General features: G+C 43.8%; 1 protein-coding gene across 2 annotated transcripts; it reads left to right on the top strand.

Annotated features, from left to right (window-relative positions):
• The first annotated feature begins 2420 nt into the window (after positions 1-2420).
• On the top strand, positions 2421-27488 carry LOC146177584 (cytochrome P450 2J1-like). 2 transcript variants are annotated; one of them, XM_084581154.1, is made up of 9 exons: positions 2421-2573; positions 5783-5812; positions 7278-7402; positions 9814-9920; positions 16635-16939; positions 18141-18253; positions 23609-23867; positions 24394-24584; positions 27150-27488. In XM_084581154.1, exons 3-9 carry the CDS (start codon positions 7354-7356, stop codon positions 27350-27352), a joined length of 1227 nt encoding a protein of 408 aa, XP_084437280.1. In that variant the 5' UTR covers positions 2421-2573; positions 5783-5812; positions 7278-7353; the 3' UTR covers positions 27353-27488. The 2 variants fall into 2 exon arrangements, with proteins under 2 accessions (XP_084437280.1, XP_084437279.1); XM_084581153.1 differs by having other exon boundaries at positions 5783-6042.
• The last annotated feature ends 204 nt before the right edge of the window (positions 27489-27692 follow it).

Raw genomic sequence — 27692 nt, 5'->3', positions numbered from 1 at the left:
TGGTAAGGAATAAGAAGTACGGAAGCTATCAAGGTATGTAAAGGATCAAGACAAGGTTGTCCTATATCACCGCTGCTGTTCACACTTTATATGATAAATAGGGAACGGAGGATACAAGAAAGTAACAAGTAACCTGGGTTTTAACCTGTCGTATAGATTAGGCGGAAAGGTGGTAGAGCAGTGCCTCCCCGGTTTATTGTATGCAGACGATATTGGGCTGTTTGCAGACAGCCAGGAAAACTTTCGAACTCAAGTTAAGTATTGCGGAGACGAAGGGGACGCTCTAGGCTTCAGTTTCAGCGCAGTTAAGTCGGGTCTGATGATTTTCAACGGCTCAACTGATCAGGGTCTTAAACTACAAGGCCATGAAATACTCAGAGTGGCGGAATATAAATATTTTGGGGTATGGGTAAACAAAGGATTGGCATACATTGAAAAGTATGATCAATCACTTAGGGCAAAAAGGGCGAAGAAATGCCGGGATAATGAAGCATAGGGCATTGTTCGGATACTACAGGTATCAGGTGTTAAGAGGTATTTGGAAAATAATTGTGGTGCCCGGGCTTACTTTCGGAAATGCAGTTTTGTACCTAAAGGCAGAGGTACAGTCGACATTTAAAATATATCAGAGAGCCGTCGGACGATTAGCACTGGGTGCCCACGGCAAAACCCCAAAAAAGGCAGTACAGAGATATGGGTGGAGCCTTTCGAAGCTCAGAGTAAAACATTATATGAAGAACGCCTGAGGAAATTCGACAGTAACAGGTGGGCAGCTAAAGTATTTAAATGCATATACCTAAAAAGCATTGACTCAAAATGGAGGAAAAAGGAAATTACCCAGTAAGTATGCTGGTCACAAGGACGAAGAAATAAAGAGCGTTAAGCAACAGGTTAAGCACATAGGGTAAAAATTGGATAAATTATATAGAAAAGACATACAGTGTGGAACTATATCGAAAGTGGAAAAGGCAGATCAGGTAGGAAGCTTTCTTCGATAACATAAGAAGCAGTGCCCTACTTTTTGAAACTAGATCAGGGTGCCTTAGAACACGCAGCTAGAAAAAGAAATTTACCCATGAAGATGACAATGTGCAGTATGTGGTAAATCCACAGAAATAATTAACCATCTTATACTCGAATGGGACGGTATCCATCCGGAAGTCGATACAGACGCAGTCACTGTTCCCGGGGCCCTGGTGTTTAGAGATACCATTGGCCGGGTGAATGAACCTGCGGTGGAAGCTAGGAAAAAATGATTTGAAGATTGGTGGCTTAAAAGCAGAGAAGTGACATAATGTTAGTAATGTGGAAACAAAAATTTAATAAATAGAATGATGATCTAAAACAGTAATTCGGATATAGGGGATAAACGAGCATGATAGCAACTGCTACCACCCCGTTTCAAAGGGGACGCTCCTATATTTCATCCACCCCATCTATCCGAGGCCTAGAGGAAACTACTGTCCCTAAAGAGAGACGCAGAGATCGCCGCTGTTTCAGACAAGCTGCTGAGACCAATGAACAAAGAGAACCTAGACTAGCTCGTTGCCGAGAAGCTTACTAAGCGCGGAATCTAGCAGAGATCCATAAACCGCAGCAGCAAATGCAGCGCCAGGCCATGGCTAAAGTTCTTGAGTTAGTTCAAGGATAGTTGACCCACTAAATGTTTTTTTAGCGGGCGATTATACTTAAGCCGAGCGATATGCGCAGGAAGCTGGTCACCGACGTGATTTTTTAAAGACCGGTGAATAAACTACGTAAACTGTTTCCTTGGTGAAATCGTTTCAATCAGAATTGGTTTTCGGGACAGCGCACATCTTCAACCCCGCCTTGGTGGTACAGTTGTTAGAGCGCTTGACTACTTTTCTATGGACGCGGCAGCTCCTTTTGATGGAGGAGAAAAGCTAGGTGCCCTTGCGCTATCATATGTCAGTGCATGTTAAATTACACCAGGGGGTAAAAATTTCCAAACCCATTCACTACGGCGTCTCTGATAGCCTGAGTCAAGTTGGTACGCAAACCCCACAAACCAAACCTACCCTACATCTTCAGAATTCCCACTTTATTCCCGAGACGAGTAGTGTCAAAGATGCGTAATTAGCACATACTCAAAAATGAATTTCGAGTACAAAAATACGGTAGTTAAGCCGTCGCTACCGTTTCCAGTCCTACTTTAACGCTTTGACCGCGTTGTTATATTAACAAGAAAACTCGGTATATGGCTAATGATGTGACGTCGGTTTCGTTTTATATAGGGGTACAAAGTCTTCATCACAGTGGAGGGTCTGCGTTCTAATGAACTGCAGTATGAATAAAGCTCTGACGTGTGTGTTTCTTCTGATTATATTTTCGGGTTTCTCTTTTACGTCAATGAACTAGACGGCTGCATTCTTATGTCTTACTCTCTTCGTACACGTCAGTGCAAAGCTGCATTTATCTCTACTGTCAAAGGCCGTTTTATGGGCTAGCTTGAAAATATGGAAGCGGAGCTTTGCTCTGTTTGTTTATGCCGAAAGCTGCCGGCACGGGGCTACGTTGTTAAGAGCCTTACTGGAGCCAGTTTAGCGGATCAGGTAAGTATTATTGCTTTGCGACTGTATATGCTACCAGGTTTATCTAGAATGCTCGTAGCCGCTCGTATTGGCTTCTATGCCGTTCTAGATTGTTTCAGTTGCTTTATGGTGCGTTACATAGAATGTTGCTTGCCAGTTATATGTTGAGTGCGGCCAGGAAGCGTAGTCATTTTCTTCATCGATGACCGCATAACATGCCTATTTCTATCACCACTACAGAACTGTGCAGTTGTTTGCGAAATAATATAAACCCAATGAAAATTTTTTAGAAGCCTCTTCATGCATTCCTAAATACAGGACTGTCCTCACCTCACAGTGAAAATACTCTGAATTTTGAAACATTTGGTTTAGATAAGTTTATTAGAAACGTGTAGGGATATAAGGGATGTCGCTAATATATGCTTGCTTAAGGGTTCTCGTTTCTAGGGTAGCTCTAAGAGATTGCTTGACAAGGATTTCGTTGTAATCCTTAGCGCGGCCCAACGAAACGCCACGGTCGTCATTTACAGGCGCGACTGTCGAAGCGAGAATTGGACTTGTTGGATCCATGTTGGTGTAGGAAATCGAAACAGCAAAGAGCTTTCGAATAGTATTGTTACAGACTAGATGGATGAGGAAGTAATTCCGCCCAAGGCTCCTTTTGAGAAAGTCGGAGTTGGCCTTTTGGGCCCTTTCCCAAAGTAGCAAAAAGGCAATCGTTGGATTGTTGTATGTGTAGATCATCATACTCACTACTATGAGACGGCCGCTCATCCTGCCGCTACAGCTTACCAAGTGTCACTTTTTAGGCTGCATTCAGTCATCTTGCGACATGGTCCACCGAGAGTTATGTTAAGTGACAAAGGCCGTCAGTTTACTGCTGATGTAATATAAGAACTTGTCCGTTTATGCGCATCCGATTTCAGGCATTCGATCCCTTACCACCCTCAGACAATTGGTTTAACAGAACGCACCAACAGAACTCTAACCAATATGCTTGCAATGTACGTTGCTTCGGGCCATAAAAACTGGAACTGTGTTCTCCCCTTCATCACATACGCATTCAACACTGCCAGACATGAGACCATGTTCCACTGACGACGACCCGTGTTTAGCGGAAACTGTCTGCCTGGCTGAAGATGCGCGGCGGATAGCCCAATTGCGGACTTTGTCATCGCAAGACAGATAAAAAGCTCGCTATGACGACCACCATCGCCAGATTACCTACCTCCCCGGTGACATAGTCTGGCTTTGGAAACCTATGAGGGCTTACACCAGAAAATGCTGGCACGCTACACCAGCCCATATCTAATTTGAGAGCGACCCGGTGAACTAAACAACCGGATTGCACGCCTTATGGTCAGTAGACGACGTTCGGCGAACACTGAGGTTACGCATGTCGCCCGCTTGAAGAAGTGTCATACTCGTGACACCTTACTCGCCCGGAGGGCTTTGTTTGCGAAAAGGGGGTAAATGTTACAGACTAGATGGATGAAGAAGAGGAGCCGAGAGTGTAGGAGGACAAAGAAAAAGTGTGTGGTAGCGGAGGTGCTGTCTAGCTCGGGTGTACTGTTGTTTTGGTCGCGTAGCGTTGCCCTGCCTGTGACATCAAGAGCGCTGCGTCAAAAATATAGTGGCTGGTCTGCAAAAGCGGCTTTCGTCCACCTTGTACAGATTTCCTAAGGTGCAAAAGCACAGGAGCCCCGGGTAGCCCCGTAGAAGGTTCACTTGAGTATAAGCTTTGCGACTGATGGCATCGTGCAATCTACCTAATGATACTAAAATAAGCCGTTTAGCAGGACTACCACAACGAAGTCGGCACAGTTTGCGCTGAAGATAACATTTTGCATCCATTGTAGTGAAAGGGGCTTTGAATGAATGCACTAACGTGTCTACGAACTGAACATTCTTAAAATGCAGGCTTTCCTGCAATAAGTAACAGCTAAGCAGGAGGAGTAAAACTACCTCGGTCCTTAACGTTTTATCCGATTAAGCACGTCGATATGGCACATCTCGGGCCATACGTCCATGGTCGAACACAAAAACCACTGCGAGTCACGAAGAAAGTCGTAGAACAGGCAGTAAAGCTGTGCCGAGGTGGTAAAGACGATATTACTTTATCTTGATATGAGGCTGTTTACATAACTCTTCAGGAAACAGTGTGAAATGGTGAAAAAATACCACGCTGTAAGGAAAAATTATGTTTGCGTAACATTTCAGGCTGTGCGCACAACAAATTGCATTGGTGAAAGGCTAACACAAATGCAAGTTGAAGGACAAGGTAGGGCTTCACCTTAACTGTATATTAAGACGACGGTTAAGGCGCTGAATAAAAACGATGCCTGCTACAACTGATATGCCATCTGAACTGACGTCACAGCACGAAGCGTAATAATCGTTAGCATAAAAGCTGCCTCTCCTTTGTTCCTGTTCCACGATGCATACAATCAGCATTCACATCCATGTGTTCGCTGTGACTTAGGCTTCCGTATGGTCTTTGAAAGACCGTTTTTCGTGTGATCAGCTATGAAGACTTGATGCACTTCGGTCTGGCCTGCGGCCCACTACAAGGATCGATGCTGTACACTCGGTGACATTGTTCCACTGAAGAACATACACACCCACAAGAAACTCTAATAAATGTTTTCTATGCTCTGCCATCAGGGTCCGGCTGTGGCGCAAATTACCCCGAAAAATAATTTCGCAACGCATTCGCCAATCTTAGAATTTTGTGGGTTCGTGGAACCTATCTTAAGGCATGGATGGAAAATATTCCTTCTATACTGCCCCTTTGCCAATCTGCTGGCTGAAGTCTTGGGGTCTGAAGTCTTGTCAATATTGAAGATGTTATCAGGTGCTTGTTCAGTTTAATACTGGAGAGCATTTTCCCTCTAATAGTGTAAAAAAAAAGCATTTCTCGCCGCTTCATTAAACGCTTTTAAACGCGAAGAGGCAATAGGATTTGAAGAAAACTGATCCTGAGTGGCGGACACTTCATGGTGAGATAATTCGGTTTGATTTCCTTTGGCTTATGCGACTGACACTGGTTGTAAGCGACGCCGTATTAGATGACTGCATACAACTTCGACTACCTGAAGTTCTATAACGTCCACTGAAATCGCATAGTACACAGGTCTTTTGCATGATCGGGGTTAACACATGTTCCTGGCTGATTAGTTGAGCTTTTAGGAGTATTCATTATGCAACCCTATGTTTTATTTCCGTTTCAGCCCACCTGAGAAAGAAGCCCCACAAGAATGGTATGGATGCTGTACGCTACGACTGGTGCCTACGCAGCAGCCCTCCTTTTATGCGCTGTGCTTTTAGTATTGGTGCGCATCATGAGCCGCAAACAGCAGAGACCGGATGGACATCGGTTTCCTCCAGGGCCCACCAATGTACCCTTCCTAGGATGCTTGGACACCCTTATTAAAGGACTAGATCCCCGTCAGGCATACCATTGGTCCCGCTCTTATGGCCCTGTTATCAGGTACTCACGACGTGTAGCTATCAGCAAGGTCAGGATGTGTGCAGAACTTATAGTCCATGTGCTTTTCCTGTCTGGGGTTAATGTAGATCTAAGTGTTTGCTAATGTTTTTTTGAATTGATTGTAATCATCATCATCATCAGCCGGAATATACCCACTGCAGGGCGAAGGCCTCTCCCATATTTCTCCAATTAACCCTGTTCTGTGCTATCTATATATAGTGGCTGCACAGATATATATAGATATAAGATAGATATAGTGGCTGCAGAGCAAGCATAGTTCTGCATAAAGAAAGTGACAAAATTCCCATAAAAAAAGGTGTTAGGCCAGGAGACACGATCTCCCCATCAGGCTTGCTTAGAGGAAGTATTCAGAGAGTTGGAGTGACATTGCTTTGCTAGATAACTCGCGGATGAACTGCAAATAATAATTGGTGACCTAGACAGGAAAAGTAGAAAGATAGACTTAAAAATCAATATGCAGAAGACTAAGGTAATGTTCAACACCCTCAGGAATGAACAGCGGTTTACGTTAGGTAGGGAAGCACTGGAAGTGGTAGGCAAATACGTCTACTTAGGACAGGTAGTAACCGCAGATCCGGACCATGAAAAGGAAATTACAAGAAGAATAAGATTGGGATGGAGCGCGTTTAGTAAGCACTCGCAGATTGTTACTAGTAGCTTACCGGTATCGCTCAAGAGGAAAGTATACAACAGTTAAATCTTACCTGTACTCACTTATGGGGCTGAAATGTGGACGCTAACCAAGAGGGTTCTACTTACGTTGAGGACAACGCAGAGGGCTATGGAACGAAAAATGGTAGGTTTAATATTAAGAGATAGGAAGCGTGCAGAAGGGGTCAGAAAAATAAGCCAAGTTACTGACATTCTAGTGGAAATCAAGAAGAAGAAATGGGCATGGGCAGGACATGTAGTGCGAATAGAGGATAACCAAGGGTCGCTTAGGGTAACAAACTGGATTCCAAGGGAAGGAAAGCGTAGCAGGGTGCGGTAGAAATATGGGTGGGCGGATGAGGTTACGAAGTTCGCAGGGGTCAAGTGGATGCAGCTAGCACAGAACCGGGTTAAGTGGAGAGATATGGGAGAGGCCTTCGCCCTGCAGTGGGTATAATCAGGCTGCTGCTGATGATGATGATGATGTTTAGAGAGCACCACAGGCACCGATAATGTCAGAGGATGATCATTATTCATAGACTGTTTTGTTTCCTTACGCGCAGAGTAAAAGCTGGATTTTCTGACACGATCATCTTGAACAATCTAGACTGCATAAAGGCGTTTTTAACTCACAAGGACATGCTTTACCGATCGCCGAGCTGGGTCCAAGGTGCAAGCGTAGACGTTGGTAAGTTGCCGCGCTTTTTGTCCGGCTTTCGATTCTGGAGCAGTATCGATGAAATCAAAGCACAGTGTATACGCTAAAGAGGACAACACGCAGTATACAGGACACATACACTATGTTTCCGTGAAGCCGTTTCACGAGATGCAACAATTGCAGGGTATGTGAGATTCAGTGTCCATCATCTGCAAGCGACTTTGAGAGACGCTACAGTAGTAGGTTCCTCATAAAGTGTCAAATAGAACTTCTGCCACACCGCTGCATTTGCGAGGCGACTGCTTTATGAACATTATGATGATCATATGAACGTACTGAATATACTGTGAACATATTGATAAGGACATTTTAACCGTCTTTTGCAGAGAAAAATATAGCATTGAAGTTTTGTCCAGCGGTCTTGCCGAGTACTTATATATATATATATATATATATATATATATATATATATATATATATATATATATATATATATATATATATATATATATATATATATATATATATATATATATATATTAAAATTAATGGATTGAAAGTTTTCCCATTTGAAAACATTATTGTGGATATTAAGGCGTCACCTCTAAGAGCATATCGCGATTCCCTAGATAAACAACTGACCTGGAAATCTCCGTTTCAACAAAACCGTGTAGTGTGCTTCTGTAGCCTAAGAATAGCGCACGCCTCACTCGGCGTCTAAGAGCACTACAGCGCTGATTTCTATTCTAACTTCGGACCTCACATGAGCGACCCTGTTGGCAGCTCCTACTAATTTTATGATATCAAGTGCCCTCCCTAAGTTGTACAAGCCATCGAGAAATTAGTGCGCGGCCATGTGAGCTTCTAGCCTCTATTTACCAGCGCCATGAGCGTGATTTGTAGAACACAACGCTGACGTCGATTTTTCTGTGTAACGAGAGCTATATATAAAATTTATTCCATTCGCCCTGCCAAGCGATGCTCCACAATAATTTTTGTTTTGACGAGCGTGCTCTCGATAAAACATGCGTTTGTTCTAGAAAGCGCCTTTGCATGACCTTTTAGCACAAATGACTAAATATGTGGACTCGCTGTTATTGAAAACGCGAATGAAATTCCGTATCGTAATACACAGCTCGTAAATAAACGCTCAAGGATCATAAACACGCAAAAACAAATTTGCGTCACGAAATATGCGTACGATTTATGCACGAAAGAAGCTGACTCAACGTAACTGAAGAGTTGAACGTACGCCCAACTAGATCTTATACCGGTCTTGCTGCTAGGCAAACGTCCGTATACGGAAAATAATCAGAGAATAAAACTTTCCCGTGCTATAGAATGGTTCGTCCTCTTAAAGAGTTTTACGGCACCGGCTTCATATGTCGGGGCTTGTTGTTGCTGCTGATAACACTTGTTTGGCAGAGGTTTAACGTTCGCATTCGAGACACTTGCTTTGCTCTAGCGCTGGTGAAACGACCTTTGCATCTCTATCGTAGGGATGAAATTACCTGAAGCGTGATCTCTTGCATTTTGATAGTAGAGTTCCAACATGTGAGTGCTGGGTATGGCCGTGCCAGAGCAAAGCTATTAATGTGTTCTCAACTACGCGGACACAGATTTTTGACGCGGGTGAGCTAAAATACGCATACCAGGCTTGATGAGCTGTTGGTGCTGTATGTCCTGGGGCCTAATCTTGTAATATTTACATAAGTATCCACTCATTAGGTACAACAGTGCTACTATTTGTTTAGGAAAGGAAATAAATCAACAATGCGACATATTATTTTATCGTACTTTTGGTGTCATGAGTCATGAATTGTTGGTTATACCACCCAAGCTGTGGGTTCAACGTAACTTCAGTTTGCAGATCACTGTCGCGACGCAGTTGCCGTCCGTAGAACAAGAAGGTTCATCACAAGCTTTCGGCTTTCAACGTTTTTGAAATGGGCAGATTCTTTAAAGTAGAATTTAGTGCAGCGGGACTCGTATTTTGTGCTCTACTTTCATTCGCGGCAGGAGGTCAAATATAGCAGCCGTGGTAAGGAAACCTTGCATATTGCTAGTGCGACCGCAACTCACAGTCGCTATTTCATCGCAAAGACCGAGTGAAGTGAGTAGAACTTGTGTCATCGACGGTGACTTAATCAGTGCTCCATGTAGTCCTAAATTGTCTTATAGCTCCAATTCTGTCGAGGAAGAAAGTTACGTTCAAACACGGTGATGCAACAAGCTCCGTCCAGACTAACAGATTCGGCGCCGTGAAACAGTAAATCTCCCTTCTTCACTTGAATGATCACGTCGAATATATCTGTGTAACTTCGCTTCTAGTAAAATAAGATAGCAAAACATAATTTATCATGCTCAAACGTTCGCCAGAGTGCGCTTACATTACCTTTCAGTGCTTATAAAGGCTACATAGTGCTAAATTATGCTTGCAGGGTTTTCCGCTTACGGAGGTAAAATGTGGGATGACAACCGACATTTCTCACTCAAGCTTCTGCGCGAACTGGGATATGGAAAACACGAAATGCAAGTGATAATTGCTGTGAGTACACCCTCGTTATGTCACGTATCCTAGAATGGCGTCAGTGATCAGCAGAATGGGGATTGACCGGTTCGTGCGTTCACATTTATATTTTAGTTACCTAGGACTAAATCTTTCTCTGAGCCTTAAAGCGATTGTCTGTATTTGCGGCCGCCCTGACATTAAAAGCAATAAAACGAATATGATAACGACTGATTTCAATCTCGTGTTGGCGAACTCATCAGCGTTGTAGACCACTGCACGAGAGTACTACGTCGTTATTTGTTCTTCATTCAATTATTACTCCGCTTACTCCAAGTGCGCAAAGCAGGGGGTTCCAAAGTTGAAAGCAAGGACACGTCTTCATTGCACAACACACCCTGCTAACGAAAAAAACTGATTTCATTTGCGGATAAAAAGCTAAGATGGCATGCGTGTTAGATTTTTAAAGGTATTTCAAATATTGAAACTAATATCTGCGAGAAAAAACATAGTATTGCCTACATAAGTACCTTTCTTTTCGAATACCTGTTTTGTTGGTATATCCGGTGTAAAGAGAGTTTTTCAAAGTAACTCATTTGCAATATCGGTGCTTTTTTAACGGCTTCATACTGAAGTACAATTAAAAACCCCAAATATATAGTTTGGTATAACACAACTGCGATAATTTAATTTTTGCGAGCATATCAAGCTATTTATTGAGTTGTTTATATCCACCTCACAGTAGCATTAATGATATGGCGCCGGAAGATGAGCCCCCAAGGTTGGAAGCCGTCCCACATGCTACTGGGGATGAACAAAGTGTGATTCCTAGGAGCTCCAGGACGAATGAAGCGGCTGGGCTAAAGCCAAAAGGACGCTCAGTTGTGGATGTGTCGGGAAGCGACCGGGAATTCCGATGTTGCAAGGAGATCCAACATGGAATGTAAGATCTATGACGCAAGGTAAACTGGATGTCGTCAAGCGAGAAATGGACAGATTGAACATTGATATCTTGGGCATCCAGGAGAAGGAATTGGGTCGCTCTAATAGTAAACAGAAAAATGGGCAAAGCAGTGTTAGAGTACAGCCCCAAAAACGGCCGAATGATTTCACTTCGAATACAAGGTCACCCTTTCAACATAACAGTTACCCAAGTCTATGCACCAATCACTACTGCTGAAGAAGCCGACGTTGAGAGATTTTATGCTGACCTGCAACGCCTTTTAGACCGCACTCCATCATCAGACGTCCTTTTTCTCATAGGAGACTGGAATGCTAAGGTGGGGAGTGAAGAATTATCCGGAATTACAGGCAAGTTTGGTCTTGGTGAGCCAAATGAAGCTGGGCACAGGCTAGTAGAGTTTTGTCGAGAAAACAATCTGACCAAAGCAAATACTCATTTTCAACAGCACAAGAGGCGCCTGCACACATGGACTTCACCGGACGGTCTATAGGAATCAGATTGATTATACTCTTTGCCGGCAGAGATGGAGAAGCGCTACACAAACAGTAAAAACAAGGCCTGGGGCCGATTATGGCACCGATCATCAGATTCGTGTTGCCAAAATTAAGCTTCGATTGAGGAAAACGCAGAAAACTAGAACGCCTTTCAGGTATGATCTGGATCAAATTCCATCAGCATATGCTGTGGAAGTGACAATTCGATTTCAAGAATTAGATCTAGAAGACGATCTAGAAGATCTAGGCCTGAAGAGATGTGGACTGATGTTCGTGATATAATACAAGAAGTTGCTACTAAGGTAGTTCCAAAGCAAACGAAATGCAAGAAAGCAAACTGCTTATCTGAAGAGGTTTTGCAAATAGCTGAGGAAAGGAAGATGGCAAAAGGTATGGGAAAAAAAGAGAAATATACAAGGTTTTCAATGCGGAATTTCAGAAAATAGCAAGAAGAGATAAGAATGCCTTCCTGAACATACAGTGCCAACCAGTTGAGGACAACAGCCAATTGAGGAGCACAAGAGCTCTGTATAAGACAATCAAAGATATCAAAGGAAGCTTCAGTGCTAAGCTGGGCGTGATAAAGGAAAAACGAGGCAGAGACCTCACTGAAGCCTCAGAGATAAAGAAGAGGTGGCAGGAATACACAGAAGAACTGTACAAGAACAACCAGGATGTGCAAACCCAACATAAGACGGTTGTGATTACTGATCTCGAGGCGGGCAGCCTGAAGAGTGAAGTTGAATGGGCCTTAGCCAGCCTTGCTAAGAACAAAGCTAGCGGCATTGATGGCATTCCAGCTGAGTTGCTTCAAAACCTCGACCATGACGACGCTGTTAACGTTCTGTATACATTATGTCAGCAAATTCGGATAACCCTGCAGTGGCCACAGGATTGGAGGAGGCCATTTTACATCCCCATTCCAAAGAAAGGCAGTGCCAAAGATTGTTCCAACTACAGCACGATCGCGTTTATTTCGCATGCTAGCAAGGTGATGCTGAAAATCCTCCAAGATAGGCTGCAGCAGTATGTGGATCGGGAGCTTCCGGACGTGCAAGCTGGGTTTCGCAAGGAGAGAGGAACTTGGGGCCTAGATTGCCAACCTTCGCTGGATCGTGGAAAAAGTAAGAGAGTTCCAGAAACCCATCTACATCTGCTTTATTGAATATGTGAAAGCGTTTGCCTGCGTAGGTCACCGCAGATTGTGGCAAGCTCTCCATGAGATGGGAGTTCCAATTCACCTCATCTGTCTCCTCAGGAACCTCTATGAAGAGCAAGAGGCCAGAGTCAGAACTGGGCATGATCTTACTGATTGGTTTCCGATTGAGAAAGCAGTGAGACAAGGCTGCATACTGTCGCCCTGCCTATTTAACCAATATGCTGAGTGCATGATTAATTAGGAAGGCCGGTCTGGACGAGTCTTCAGCTGGAGTGAAGATTGTTGGAAAACGTATCAACAACCTTAGATATGCGGATGATACCACGGTAATGGCAGAAAGGAAGTGGAGCTCAAGAGACTTCTGGTGCGCGTACAAGAAGAGAGAGAAGTTTCGGCTTAAACTGAACATTAAAAAGACAAAGATCAAGGCGTCTTGCCCTATCAAGTCCTAGAGCATCAAGGCACAAGAACTGGAAGCTGTGACAGATTTTCCCTTCTTGGGCTCCAAGATTACCCCAGAAGGAGACTGCAGCCATGAAATTAGGAGACGCGCTTCTGGGAAAGAGAGCCATGGCTAGCCTTGACCACATAGTAAAGAGCAGAGGCATTAGTCTGCCAACCAAGATCCGTATAACTCGTGCTATGGTCTTTCCAGTTATGATGTATGGATGCAAGAGTTGGATTGTGAAGTAGGCTGACCGCCGAAGAATTGACGCGTTTGAATTGTGGTGCTGGCGGAGGCTCTTGAGAGTTCCTTGGACGCCCAGAAGATCAAATTAGTCGATATTGTCGACCATAAACCCTGACTGCTCATTGGAGGGTCAAATTCTAAAGTTAAAGCTGAGCTACTTTGGTCATCTGTTGAGAAGTAAGGAGTCACTGGAGAAAGATTTGATGTTGGGAAAGACTGAGGGTCACCGGAGAAGGGGTAGACAGCGAACGCGGAAGTTAGATGGCATCTTTGAGGTGCTGCAGATGAAGTTATGTGATGTTTGGAGGATAGTGAGAGACCGGAAAGCGTGGCGTGACATGGTTCATAGGGTCACGAAGTGTCGGACACGACTGAACGACTGAACTGAACTGAACTTATATCCACCTTGGTCCATGAGCACTTGACAAGCTCGCTTTCATTTTCGATATAATATTAACAAGCAGGGCAGACGTCAATATTTTAACCCTGACCTCAGTGCGAGTTCGCCGTATTGCACGCACACATAAAAAATATTCTGTACATTCGTCTCACCGTTAGCATTGAAACTAGCTGTAACACGTCCCTTGTTTTATCACCACTGGCTGCAGCTGTGCATAGCGTGTCGTCGTCATACACTTTCACCAGTGCGGAGTGAATCTAGAAATAATGGTTGTTAACGTCTCCGAACTTTATATTCAGGCAAAAGCCATCGGAGGCTCATGGCAAAAATATTGCGTTTGCGAGATTCAGCGGGATGCCATGATAGCTTCTTACATTGACATAATTTTCCCTGTCAGGTCGTCGCAATAGGTTGCGACGTTGACACAAATTCGCCTACCATTAGTTAGGCTTTTATTCTTGCCGGTCAGTGAGAGGAGTCCTGAGACGCTGGTATCACCGAGGAAGAAGCCAAATAAAATAAAATAAATGAAATTACAAGTAAAAAAACAGGCAAGAGAGAATTAGAAGAGAAGATGCAGACAGAACAGATATAAGGAAGATGTAGAAGAGCAGGAGGAGGAAAATATCTCGTTTGTAAGCTCTTAAGCGAAGTAAAGCACAATTACATAATTTATTACTCTTCCACTGATGTCCCCAGTCACCTATTTCGACAATCCTTGCCGAATCTCGACCTTTCAAACCTTGCATTTGCTGAAAGCGAAGCGAAATGCAATGCGATTTCGTAAATCGCAGTTAGCCAAAAAATTGAAAGCAGCATTTATTTTATAAATGTGCTACAATCCATGGCTATGCGCCGAAATATATCCTTGGGTTATACACGCAAAAGTGAGCGGCGCTTCTCGTATCTACGGTTTTTTTTGCGATTCTCCTTGCCTACGCTGCGCTTAGTTTTTGCATTGACTTCGCCTAAAGCATTCCTGAGAGTGCCGCTTAGCACTCTTCATTTGTTTGAACCAAACGTCCTACTTCCTGGTCACTGATTCTTACTTTCTGAAGCGCGGAATAGTTTGCACTTTTTAAGCATTTAAAAGCAATTACCAGTTTCAAAAAAACTAATAATGCCACATTTCACATCGTGCATCAGGTCCCGCCGTGGTGGCGCAGTCGTTAGGGCACTCGACTGCTGTACCCAAGGATGCTTGAACGAGTGCATCAGAGATTTATCCTGGCCAGGCGCAATTTCCCCTGCCTGTTGTAGGCAATCACAAGCCCTGCTTGTGAACGACGTGGCGTTGATGAAACGATTGAGCACCTCCTTTGTGATTGCCCTGTTTTTGCAACTGAACGACATAGCGAAGCGAAATGATCACCCCTTAACGGAAGGGAAGATTTTCGGACCATGGCCACAAAAGTCATCTGCGCTCAAAGTCTACAAGGCACTTCGCTTTTTAGGAGAGACTATGCTGGTTTACAGACTGTGACTTTCTCACCTCCCTCTTCTACCCTCCCCCTTCAATCCACCATGTCCTTTCCCAAATAAATAAGAGTAGCCAACTGGAATTCATCCTGGTTAAGTGTCCTGAACATTATATTCAGGCAAAAGTCATCCCTGCCTTCCGCCCTCCTTTTCTCCTCCTCCTTATCGATGGGGTCACAGATGCTGACTGCTTCTAGAGACGACTGGCGTCTCTACCTCAATGCTAACAATTCGACACTTACCCAGGAAAGGTTTGGAGCATCCAGAGCCTAAGCTAGCCACTGCAAAGCTCTTAAACTGTGACCCTTTAAATGCAAAAAAAAAAAAGAAAAAATGTGGCGTCAGACATGTGGTACGTGAGACATATATGGATTAACTATGATTACTAAAGTGAGGTGTGTGTTGTGTTCTTGCAGCTACACTCGCTTGACAGTCACAAGACCGACCTAACGAATTTATTTATTTATTCTTATTACAATAAAGGAGGACAGGGTTAACGCGAGACATATGGCAGAGACCGTTCTCTTGAAGTTGACGTAGTTGAAGTGACAGACACGGTACGCAAAAAGTCTATTATTATGGGTGTACATGTCTTGAGGACGCGGCGCAGCTTGCGCGTATGCACCCGGCCTCTGATCCTTTCCAGTGTGTCACTCAGAGCTACAGCTATGGAACTCTAAATGGCGTTGCCAGTAGGAAAATGAAGTAAAAATAGCAAAGTGTTTAACGTTGTTAAACCGACTAGGACGTGGAGAGCCTTTGCGCCCAGATAGAAAGTTCATAAAGCCGATGACATGCAGTTCATGGTGAAATAGTGTGTTGTAGTTTGAACGCGTAGCAATTGGCTGCGACGCTACCTAATGCGTATTATACTGGTTTCCCGTGAGAAATTCTTGGGTTACAATCTGCGCCAATCCCACGTTGTGTTTCGTGTGAGTTGGGTATATGCGACCTGTAACATTCTTGGTTGTGCTTGATCGTTTGGAATAGAACTTTCGCACTAAATAATTCGATGTGTAAGTTAATTGCACCAATCATACAGAGCGACAGCTCTGTTTCAATTACCCGCTGCAGAGCGTATCAACTGTGATGTAAAGGTTTTGCGGGCCAATCACGAGTACTGAACACAATATCCGAGATCGTTACTGACGTCCGTATGAGTACTAAAAGGGGCAGCTTAGGTAGCATGAGCGACTAGAGCGCATGGGCACCCAGGTAGCTTGCACATGGCTTGAGTGGGCTGGCTTTAGCTCTTAGGCAATGATATGATTAGGCATCATTTCTATAAGCGGCAATCAGCTTCGACAATGTAGTTGGCGGGGCGCTAATGCGGAGACAGACAAGTTAGGCTTCGACTTTGTGGGTACTTCAAAATAAGATTTAGTTATTCGGGCATAAGCTCTCATCTTAAGCAGAATGCAATCGGTTACATGGGGAATGTAGCGAGCATTATGACACTTGCCTCAATATTTGTTATAAAGTTAGAAGAAACATCTTTAAGAAACCAAACAAAAACCGTGACGCCGAGTTTTAAGGTTTGATCGACGCAGCAACTTTCATTTCCAGGAGGGATGCGATCAATTCGTGAATCACGTGGCCGAGGTTCGGGGGCAGCCCTTGGACCTTTTCCAACTACTGCTGGCCAGTGTGTGCAACAACATAGGTGTGCTTCTCTTCGGCTGCCGCTTCCCATTCGAACACCCCAAGCACACGTATCTGGTAAAGTCCATAAGAGAGGAGTTTATGGCCAGCCGAAAGAAGAGCATGGTATGGCTCTTGCCCTCGTCTTTCATAACACTCGCAAGATATCTTCCGTTCACGACAACAGCAGCAGTGCACGGAGCCATGAAATCGATAGAAATGTTTGTGAGGTGAGACATGCACAAGCTTTGTTTACTGAGAATAAGGATGCAAGCCTAAGACGTGCAACTAGGGGGGTTATAATCTGTTTTTAGGTTCAGTGTGTAGGATAAAGGCGAGGCGTGGTAAAAATCAGGTGTTTTTAATAGAGATGCCTGTATTTATCTGTGCACAGCATTTTTCGTACACATTTGAAGAGCAGCTCAGTCATTAACTTCACTTGCTGTCACGAGCACTGGACCAGTATTGCCCTCGTGAACTTCACGAATCCAGGCATGCATTATTTAGAGCCGCCATCTAACGAAAGTTGCTATCACCCAGTGACAGAACCACAACCAGTGATGGGAAAGAATATTCAACTATTGATCAGGTGTTGACGTGAATTAGAAAAGGATTTGTCTACAAAGCATTGGTGAACTTTTTGGGACAGAAAGCAATGTATGGTCTTTAACGGTGCTGGCGGTGAACCTTTCATTCTCCTTGACATGTGCTGTGCTAAAAGTTTTAGTGATGGGTAAAGCGTTTCTGAAGAAAGAATATCACGGTCCTCTATCGTTCTACACGTGCAGTAATTCTTGATCTCAAATTTTTGCAACAGTCGCATTGGAGTGCAGAACAGAAGATAAGTTACTCCACACTACGTTTATGGCAGATCTTTAACATTCTCGTATCTCGACCTAGGAGCGTTTTCTGTGTCTCAATATGCAGCTGTTTCAGCGGTGTCAGTTGGATTTCTTTCGGTTGTTTAAACCAGTACTTCATCCTACATTTTCTCCGATTTCCACCGATGGCTTGCGTCTCGCTTCCATCATAAACCGCGTTCCACAAATAAGATTTTATCCTGCGCCCTTGAGTTCAGCTGATATTGCACATGCACTGGGCTTTTATTTACTTTTCGGTAAAGCAGATATTGTAGATATAGGGGCTCGTTTCGCAGCAACGTCTCGCATAGCCTGGGTGATCTTGTCACGCTAAATGCTATAAAAGAACCCATGTCACTTCTTTCACTCAGACCTTCAAAAGCACACAAACCCGATTTATTTTATGGAATCTGTGAAAAATAACAATACTCTTATATTAGATATTTTGACAGTACGAAATAACTACTGGAGTACTTAAAACATCGAAATAAAATGAACTAATGTAAAAGAAATTGACAAGACTACACCTAACCTCTGTGACCCTGGTGATTACGCTAATCCTTTCTTACAGACAGGAGGTTGGTTGTCTGTCGGCATATGCGAACGAAAACAGGGATTGCTTCATTGGAAAGTACTTGTCCCACAGCAAGACATGCAGTGTTTATGACAACTTGGCTTATAATAGTGAGTATTGCAAAATATTTATCACATCTGTATGGGGAGGTGAACCTATATGTGTAGTTATTCTTGCGTCTGCTTTGCGATAATGTTTAGAAGTGATACCATGCACAATAACTTTATGACGGATAATACAATAATGTATGTTTTTAACTTCAAAAAATGGCTATTTTTGGCTAGAAGTCTATCTGCGGGATAAAAAAAAATAACAGCGGGTTAATGTAGGAAGGCACATATGCTAGATTTTGAAAATATTTTTGATGATGCAGCCGTAGAGGATACAGTCAGCCTTTAAAGAGTAAGGTTTGTTCAGGTCATGACTCTGCTGGGAATATCTACTACTCACATAAATAATTTTTTTTAGAAATTCTGCCAGTCAGCTACACCAGAAAGAAAATAACAATGAATTTATATTCAATATCTACGGAAACGGTGGCCATGTGGTAGAACATCCACCTCGCATTCGGGAGGTACCAAGTTCAATCCCTGGTGCCGCATGATACCAACCAGTTTTCAATGGGTACTGTCGCAATCAATATGAAGGTGATTGCTCGAACCGAACCGAGACAAGGAGTAGCGCCACCTTACGTCATCACCTTTCATGGCGAGGGAAACATCTTGGTAGCCGCTCTCTTTGCGCTGTTCCTGTAACAGCTGACACTCCCCGCTAGCTAGTAACAATTTTAAATTTTTTCACGCGTAATCAAGCAGGGTCCGCAAAATCATGTCCGCAGCAGTTGTGAGTAGAAAAAAACGTCGGCGAGTTAGTCGGGGGGGGGGGGGGGGGGGGGGTGATGCTTGTAGCTCGGGAGAGCGTAGGAGGGCAAGAAGGTAGCCCAATCATTATCTTCGCAGTCCGAAAATCGGACGCTATGCAGCTTGAAAGGCCTACCGGTGGAAGCTCCCGCGATCACCTTCATATTGATTGCGACTGTACAAGCTTCCCCCGCCTTGGTGCTCGGCTCTTTGGGTTGAAATTCTGGGAACGGGCTCAACGGTTCTACAAAGTTGCGCCGATGGGACAGTGGTCCGTTCCACCATCGGACAACAATAAGTCCGCCTTGAGCGGCAAAAGCCATTTTTTAACATCATTTTTGGTCCATGGCTCCTTTTCCCAAGCATGTCACCCCACAAGAGCCGAGAACCAGGCCGGGAGAAATCTTGTACCCATTGCAAACCAATGGATAACTGGCGGCACCTGGGATCAAACGTGTAGCCTCCCGAATGACCTTATCAGCAGCCTTTGTTCCTTAGGACCGCTATAAATCCCCGACACGAGTATAAAACAGGAGACAAATTACATTGTAAGCCCAATGTGTAAGCGCACTGCTCAGACCAGCCTATGTTCTTTGAAGAGGTCAACGAGTTCTCAACGCGAGTAGTGAAAGAACACATAAAAATATTTAGAATCTGACAAACACCCAGTGAGAATAACCATCTAAAGAAAACGAAAGCGAAAGCTGGTAAACAAAATGCTTTCATGCTGAAACCAAAATAAAGGCACAAGAACATTGGCAGCTGCCACTCTCAGTGCGTTTTAGCTGATACAGTAATGCTAAGAACAGGGCTCCATCTATTGCATTCTTGTTAACTTTTTGACCCCTACGCTCTTATTGACAGAATGGTTTTTTCCTCTCTCTCTCTCTCTCTTTTTTTGCACTAGATGTCTGGCAAAACCGTTCAATGTTTCTGTTCAATGTAGAGGCAGCTTTCTAAATTAATTATTAAACTATTGCGGCTGCATTGCTATTTCCTGAAAACTGGCCCATGCTTTACAATTGGCACTGTGGTTGTTTCGTGCTGACTAGTGATTGCAGTTTTATTCATAAATATTTTGCTGGCATTCTTGATAGCTGTGCTGCGCATAATTGTAAAACATTTTAAGCTTTAGCTGCATTGACCAAGTGTAGCCAAAAAGGCATAAGGCCCTTATGATTTACACGAAAACTAGAAACGTAGGCGGGAATTTAAGCTCGGCCATTAAAGGAGTATAGACACCATTTTTTGAAGCGTCGGAAGGAATACGATTGCTTTCCTGGTTATACAGAGATGCTCCCCAAGCAATCCCAACCTCGCACGTTTCCGCGAAGATATTTTATTTTGATTTTAAAAACAAGCAAGGCAAGTACTCCGTTTTTTCAAAACACACTGGCATCGAAATCGTTGTGACGAAAACGTGTAAAAAGGTAAACAACATGACGTCATCAAGTAACTCTGACGTAGTCGGCAAAGCAAAGAGCAGTGACGACACATGGCCGGACTCGAACAGCGCCGCCGCCGCTTCCGGCCGTGCCCTGAGAAAGAACTCCGCTTCTGCTCGCTTTACTCGATGGCTTCTTCGTTGGTGCATGTTAAAATTATCTCACCGGTATACGTATGGAGACTGCCTGCTAAACTCAGGCCCCAACAGCATGCCTGCACAAGTGCAGGGCTTACGGCAACAGTGCCTGTCGATGGCGCGCCGGGAACATACTGCGCCGCTCCCCTCCTACCCTAGACGTCGCTAGCCCTAGCTGGTTTCACGTCGAAGCGCCAGCGAAAGGCGCTTCGGAACGAGCTAACGCTGTAAAAAACGTCGGAGTTTAGCGCCGCTTTACTGGCAAGCCCATCTCGTAAAATAATTTCTTGCTTTGCGCGACGCCTTCAGCAGCGGAGCTAGCTGACATCAGGTGCGTCGCACCGGACAGCAGCTGTCGGAAAAAAAAAGCTCGCTTGTGTCACTTTAATTATTTCTACCAGGACCTCCGTTTTGGCCGAATGATCCTCGCAATTTAATCGTGACTGATAGTCCTTTCTACAAATAGGTATGTAAGCGAATGAACAGCGATCTGCGATAGCTAGATTACCGATAGCGGATGCTGAGGCAGCTATGACTTGGGAGCCGATCGCGGCGGCCACGGCTTTACGCACCCAGATTGCCTTGACTGCGCCAGGTGGCGCCACATGCTTGGACGGCGGCACGCAGGCCTGCCGCGTCGGCACCAATCAGCGCGTGAACAGGCGTGAGCACGGGAGCCATCGGGAGAGTTTACGGGTTACGGTGGCTGATCGCGTCATTACTAAAACATTTTTTTAGAACAAGCTTGGCTCACAGCATTGGCCAACCGGACTGATAAACCCGCATCTTTACGGTTCCTTTGTTCAACATTCCTACCAGTTGACATTTCCTGCGCGTCAACCCATCAAGCTTTCGTGGCTGCTGCTGATTCCTGCTTCGTCGCTTGAGTCGCAGGCGAGCGGGCTGGGATTAAAGTGCCCGGCAATGTTAGCAACATCCACGCTATTGTGCGAAACAACGTCGCAGTACTAATTATGCTACGCTGAAGCGCTGCTCGACGACGATATTTTCGTGCATGTGCGACAGCAAGCAGACGAAAAACGCGACCCGAATGCGTCATCAGATTTTGTGTTTACGCGATCACCAACCTTGCTGTGGGCGCTCGTGGTGCGTTCTCGTATCTTTGACGTCATCGCGCGCTCGTGTACGGAGAGATCGAAACCGAAACTGGCCCTGATAAATCCACTGATAGCAAATTAATTGATCTGTGCTGGGGCTTTTTGGGTCGCAGTCCCTCTGTTTTGGACCACTGTGGATCGATTAAAGCAAAAATACCGGAACAGAAAATATACGTGTCTGTACTCCTTTAAGGCTATGATGTGACAGCGTTTGGCACACACGGACGATGTTTAGTGACTTTTCAAAATGTGTAGTTTTATTTTGTTCGTTTTTTTAATTTTTGGTACACCTATACTTAACATCAGCAAGCATTGGTTGCCCATTCTGAGCAGCCTGGCATTTTGAAGACATTTTAATATTTTCAATTTGAGTTTATTTAAATTATAAGTTATACGCTCGAAACATCCTTAATTAGCATACCAAGCATGGCGTTTAATTTTAAGCATTTCGAAATCTTCGAGAGTTTTTCAAATGTTTTATTTATAACTATTTAGGTAATCAATTATACACTCAATTTTCTTATTCAGCATCATCTAGCATTGGTTTTTCATTCTCAGAATTTGAACACCTTAGAATTATCTTTTCCCAATTTCTGTTGTTTATTTTATATTTTATAAACTATTCTATTATTTACAATGATTTGCATTGACTCGTCATCGCCTACCACGTACCACTCGATCATAAATAGACCAATCAATCAACCAATAAATCAATAATTCAATCAATAAATGAATGATTCATTCAATTATATTATTTATACAAGTACATATATGACATGATGGATATTCAGTTAGAACCCCAGAATTCTAGAGGGTTGTGAGGGGGGCTCTTGTGAATAATATTTCCATAAATTAATGCAAGCCATCTGCAGTGAGCCGGGAGTAGAACTTATACAATGGAGAAAACAGAAGGTATGAAATCAGGTTTTCAGGAGTAGAAGTTATACAATAACAAAGTAGAATTTATACAATCAAGCTATCAAGAAATATTTTTACGGACCTTGGAACTCTTGATAGTTTTGAATAGTTTCACTGCTTTGCGGTGGAGTATTTCAATATTTAACAGCATCATATGTAAACAATATCGCACCGTAATTATTTCTAATATGTGGAAGTAGGTACGTCACAGCAGATGAGCGCGTAGTGTGGGTAATGTGTAGTGCTACGTTGCTGAATTGCTTTCAACTGACTGCTGTACAATTGACGATATTTCTCAGTATTTTTAGCATTGAGAAGGTAACACGTTGATGAATGTTGTGATCAATGGGTAGGATATTTAGTAGTGGATAAGCAAAATGAACAGATCGGCGTTGATTCAAAAATATGAAAACCAAGAACCACAAATTACCATGATGCTATTGTTTTATGTGATCCGTGATTATTTATGATACGCGGTGCCGACGCCACCGCAGGCTTTTCGTCCGAAAGAGCTGTATAGGCCATCTTTAAAAAATAAAAAACGCATTTCGCTCTCGCGCCCCGTTGTACAAAAATAGGTCCGTGGAAGCTTGGGAAAATTACGGCGCTGTCGTGTGCGTGGAGCCTGAAGAGGTGCGCTGCTCAGGGTTTGTAAACAGGGAGCCATAAAACCACGACATTTCGATCAAGCTTAAAGATCGGGTAGCATCTCCCATATGCACTAAGTGTACACTGAATTCAGTACCTGGAAGTTATATCGGGCAGGCCTCCATTGCGTCTTCGGAGTTGCAGTGCTGACCGCCTCGTGCACGCACTTTGGTAGCTTTGGTCACATCACCACCACTTTGGTCACCATCAAGCCACTGGTTCAAGGGCGTTGACAATGCAGTACCAGAGGAGATTAAGAACGATTGGACAGTTGTTTTTTCTCATGAACGAGCGTCCTCTCGTGGCGTAAGCTGAACCACGGAACACATCTTAGTGCAGGCCAGTCTCTCATGGGCAACACCACTGGGTTCCTGATCACCGGCACAGTGACGATATCCGCGCTGCTGATGCGGATACTGCTGCTTGTGGCCGCCAAAGTGGATACTGTGCAAGAGCGCATCCAGAGGGAAATCGACGCTGTAGTGGGCACCGGCCGGCTGCCGATGTGGAATGATCGTTACACAACGCCCTACACCTTGGCAGTGATATGGGAGGCACAGCGGTGGCACACGCTGCTTCCCTTGGGACTCCCCAGGTGGTAAGTACGGGGAGAAATTCATTTACCTATTTATTCACACTACTTGTTTCTCATATAGGAGTTGGGCAGAGGAGAAATAGATTGTTTCAAGACTAAAGACAAAAATTGGGCATAATATATTCTCGTGTAAGACTTATCACACATCGATAGTGTTTGGGTTGGGTCGACTAAATTATAAGTGATTATACTTCGAGACGAGATTCCTATCTTTATATAATTACCAATTAATAACCGACATAGTTATGAAAACGTGGCATCATGAAAACCCAGTAGGTTCAATTTCCCTCTAACGCTCTCAGGACATGAAGCTGACCGAAATTGTAGCTCCTGCTAACTCCATGTCATGTGATATCGTGGCATACACTCACCTGCCTAGCAAGCATTGCCGGCCGTGCCACTTTCTTACTATCTATTCTCGGTGACATGCTCCTTATTCCCCATGTGTAGGGTAGCCTACGGGTCATCGCCTAGTTAACTTACCCTCAGTTCTACTCTCCTATTTCTCTCGCTCTCACTCATCCGACAGGGCATGCCGAGACATCGCAATAGGGAGGTATTTCGTACCCCAAGGAACAACCGTGGTCCCCAACATCTGGGCAGTGCACAATGACCCCCTGCGCTGGAACGAACCGGATAAGTTTGACCCAACGAGATTTTTGAACGAAAGCGGCTCATTCGCATCGGAGAGGCTGAAAAGCGTCCTTCCATTTTCAACAGGTGAGAAAACTTTGGAAAGTGTTGGTTTATTTTGCGGCTCATATGGCAAGTTACTTTTGCAGTTTTAATGTTTTGGCATTACTCCAATATTTGAGTCTTTCAGGCCCTTGCCGTTATTTTGAGTAAAACACCCTGCCTAACCATCCTGTGGGATTGAGCAAAACAATTCCGAAAAATTCTGAAACCAAGCCTTTAGCAAATAATTTCACGCAACAGTGTATAACAGTTCGTACCAGTTGCCAAAAACAGATAAAAGGTTTACATAATATTAGCAAGTTTTATCAAATAAACATTATAAGTATCATAAATTAGTGTCTTGCGAAGATTCAAGAAAAGCTAGAGCCTCAGCATAGTTTGAATAGCATGAAGTGGATTGCACTGTAAGAGGAACATATATCGCAAACTGAATCTTGCTGCAAGGCAAGCTATCCTCTCTTCAAATTGCAACCGCCCTGCGGCAGCTTCGCCCAGGCGACACATAACCGTTCTTGACAACTACATTCTGCCACCCACAATGTTTACAACACGTTTCATGCTGCGGTGAAGAATAGCGCCATGGCTCTGCACCAGCCCACAGCACGCCTCTGTTAGTCATGAATCAGTCAGGTGCATGATTTATTTCTGTAAATGCCCCGACACTTGTCTATGTTCTCAACTCTTTACAACCTCACGCATTAACGGGTGTAGCAGCGCAAGGACACTCATTTCTTCAGCCTCCCTCACTACGAGAATCTGGAGCTCGTGACACTGCTTTCATGGTTTGTTTTAAAACAAATTGATAGCCCATTTACCTCTGCTTTTTTGTTCCGTTGATATCTAAAATATCTTTCTTCTTCATATTGTTTAAATACTAATGTTGATATTCCCTTATCATCAGTAAAAATTCCAAACACACGTACGTAAGTAATACAATGCTTTCACTGTATACTTAACACGCTTGCTACATAACGACACTTTGTGGCCTATGCGTTGCGAGCGCACCTGGTATTTAGAGGGCCGGGGTATTTTGTACGTCATCAGTGTCAGATTTATTATATTGAGGGACTTCTATATCTTCAAATACTTGGTAGAAGAACCGCCTCGCTAATGGTCGCATCGCTTGGATTTTCCCCCAATTCATTAGCTTTATTTACATGTCTGGCGTGTGATATTCACGCGCGAGGTCGTAGTCTTGTCTCTCAGCGTGGGGAAAACGTGCAATAAAAGACACACAGAAAGGGGGAAAGAAAGACAGGACAATATTTTTTCCTGTCTTTTTTCCGTGAGAGTCTTTTACTACAATTTTTCCCGTAACAAAAGCTCTGTATTATTTGGTTCAAGCACAACTTTTTATTTAGTTTTGAACCTGTAAATCGATCCGCAACGTTCGTCGACCTGTCACGATTTTTCCCGCATGCCATCTACGGTGGCGGCTGGCGGCTTCGCGGCGAAATGAGCAGTGTACGGGATTGCGTAAAAACAAATGCATCCGCCTAGACACTCACAACAAGCGAGGAATTTCGTAGACATCGTACCCGCTACATCATCACTCTTGCCATGTAGGGGCTTACAAGGGACGTAATGCAAGAATGCACACAGGACTTTTCGGAGACAGCCATCTTCATGAAGCTCCTTACAAATCATATGAATCCGATGAAAATATTGAACAGTGTGCCTTTGTTTCTTCAGTATGGTGAACATGTACCGCGGAATAGTCCACACGGAATAGCCGAGAGCGATAAGAAGATCCCGGTTCCGCAACTCCTGTGGCCCTGAGTCCGTCCTAAATATTAATTTGAGACGGTTAAAATCATATAACCAAATCAGGGTAGGGTCTCGAGAAGTCAAACTTGGCAAACACGTTTCTTACCGAAGAGTTAAAAGGCAAATGCGTTCGTGTGCTGTGCGATGACACGTTAACAATCCTCAGATGGTCGAAATTATAACGAAACATTCCACTACGGCGCCTCTCTCTCTCTCTCTCTTTTTCACTTCCACCTTACCACCTTCCCTTACGGTGTAGTGCAAGTGCCCCTAAAGATTTGGGACTTATACTGCCTCTTCCGTTTTCTATAGTGAAATTTACATTTATTTTTAGAAGTGGGAGCTTCGTAAAAGGAAGCCCGCAGAACCTGGCATAGAAAAACCTATGGGAGCATTTGACAGCGTGATCTCTAAAGCTACAAGTTTCAGCGCGGATTTCTTTTCATGCTAAACAAAGCAAAAAAAGTATTCTAGTAACTTCTTGCCCATTCAGGGAGTCTAATATGTGCATTTTGGACATTCTGTTCGCGCTCCTCGCAAAAATTAGGATGATTTTGTAAGTATTACGTGCGGAATAATATGATGGTTCCCTTAATAAACAGCTATTCTTATATGGCTCAACTGGCGCCAGTAATGAGCAAAATTAGAAGATAACAAAAAAGCACCTCCTTTACTTTAAATCTTATAAATATTTATTTCAACTTGATCCGCTGGTATTCTTTTTATATCAAACACAACCTAACCATTTTTGGAAGGAATATTTTGAAACCACAGTGGAGTGATGGAGTCGGAAAATAAAAATGTGTTATGACTTTTCTACAGGGAAGCGTGGTTGCCCAGGAGAAATACTCGCTCCACAGGAAATCTACATGTACGTCATGCGTACGTGGCAGAAATTTCGCATCGTTCCACACGCCAAAACTGTGATCGACGTATGTATCCCTGACGATGTCATCATGGAGCCAGGTCGCCATATATTTTGCTGCATACCACGAGAATCTTTTTCATCCTCATCAAGTTTCTGACAGCAGAGGAGTGAATTAATAAACAAAACGTATATTTAAATTTATTAAACGCGTGAATGAGCATTTGACAGAGGACTCATTCATTAATACTGTTAGCTCTTTTTGAGCAGGTAAGGATGGGGTTTAACATCGATACTACCACAAATACTTTGTATTAATAAAAAAATAAATTCACATACAAGATAATACCACACTTTGGTTTTACGCAAGCTTGCCATAAGGCATATTATAGAAACTCGTGTAAATTATGTTCGGTAAGGAACCGGAGCAGGCTCCCACTCTTGTTTGTTTCGGTGGGCCATTTAGAGAAGTCCTCTTCACTTGTGGTTAGTCCCACTTG

Source organism: Amblyomma maculatum, chromosome 10 (genome assembly GCF_055883805.1).
Source record: "Amblyomma maculatum isolate TAMU_Amacu chromosome 10, ASM5588380v1, whole genome shotgun sequence".
In the NCBI taxonomy this organism is placed as follows: domain Eukaryota; kingdom Metazoa; phylum Arthropoda; class Arachnida; order Ixodida; family Ixodidae; genus Amblyomma; species Amblyomma maculatum.
The sequence above is the reverse complement of the archived record's forward strand: the minus strand, read 5'-3'. Positions and strand labels throughout refer to the sequence as shown.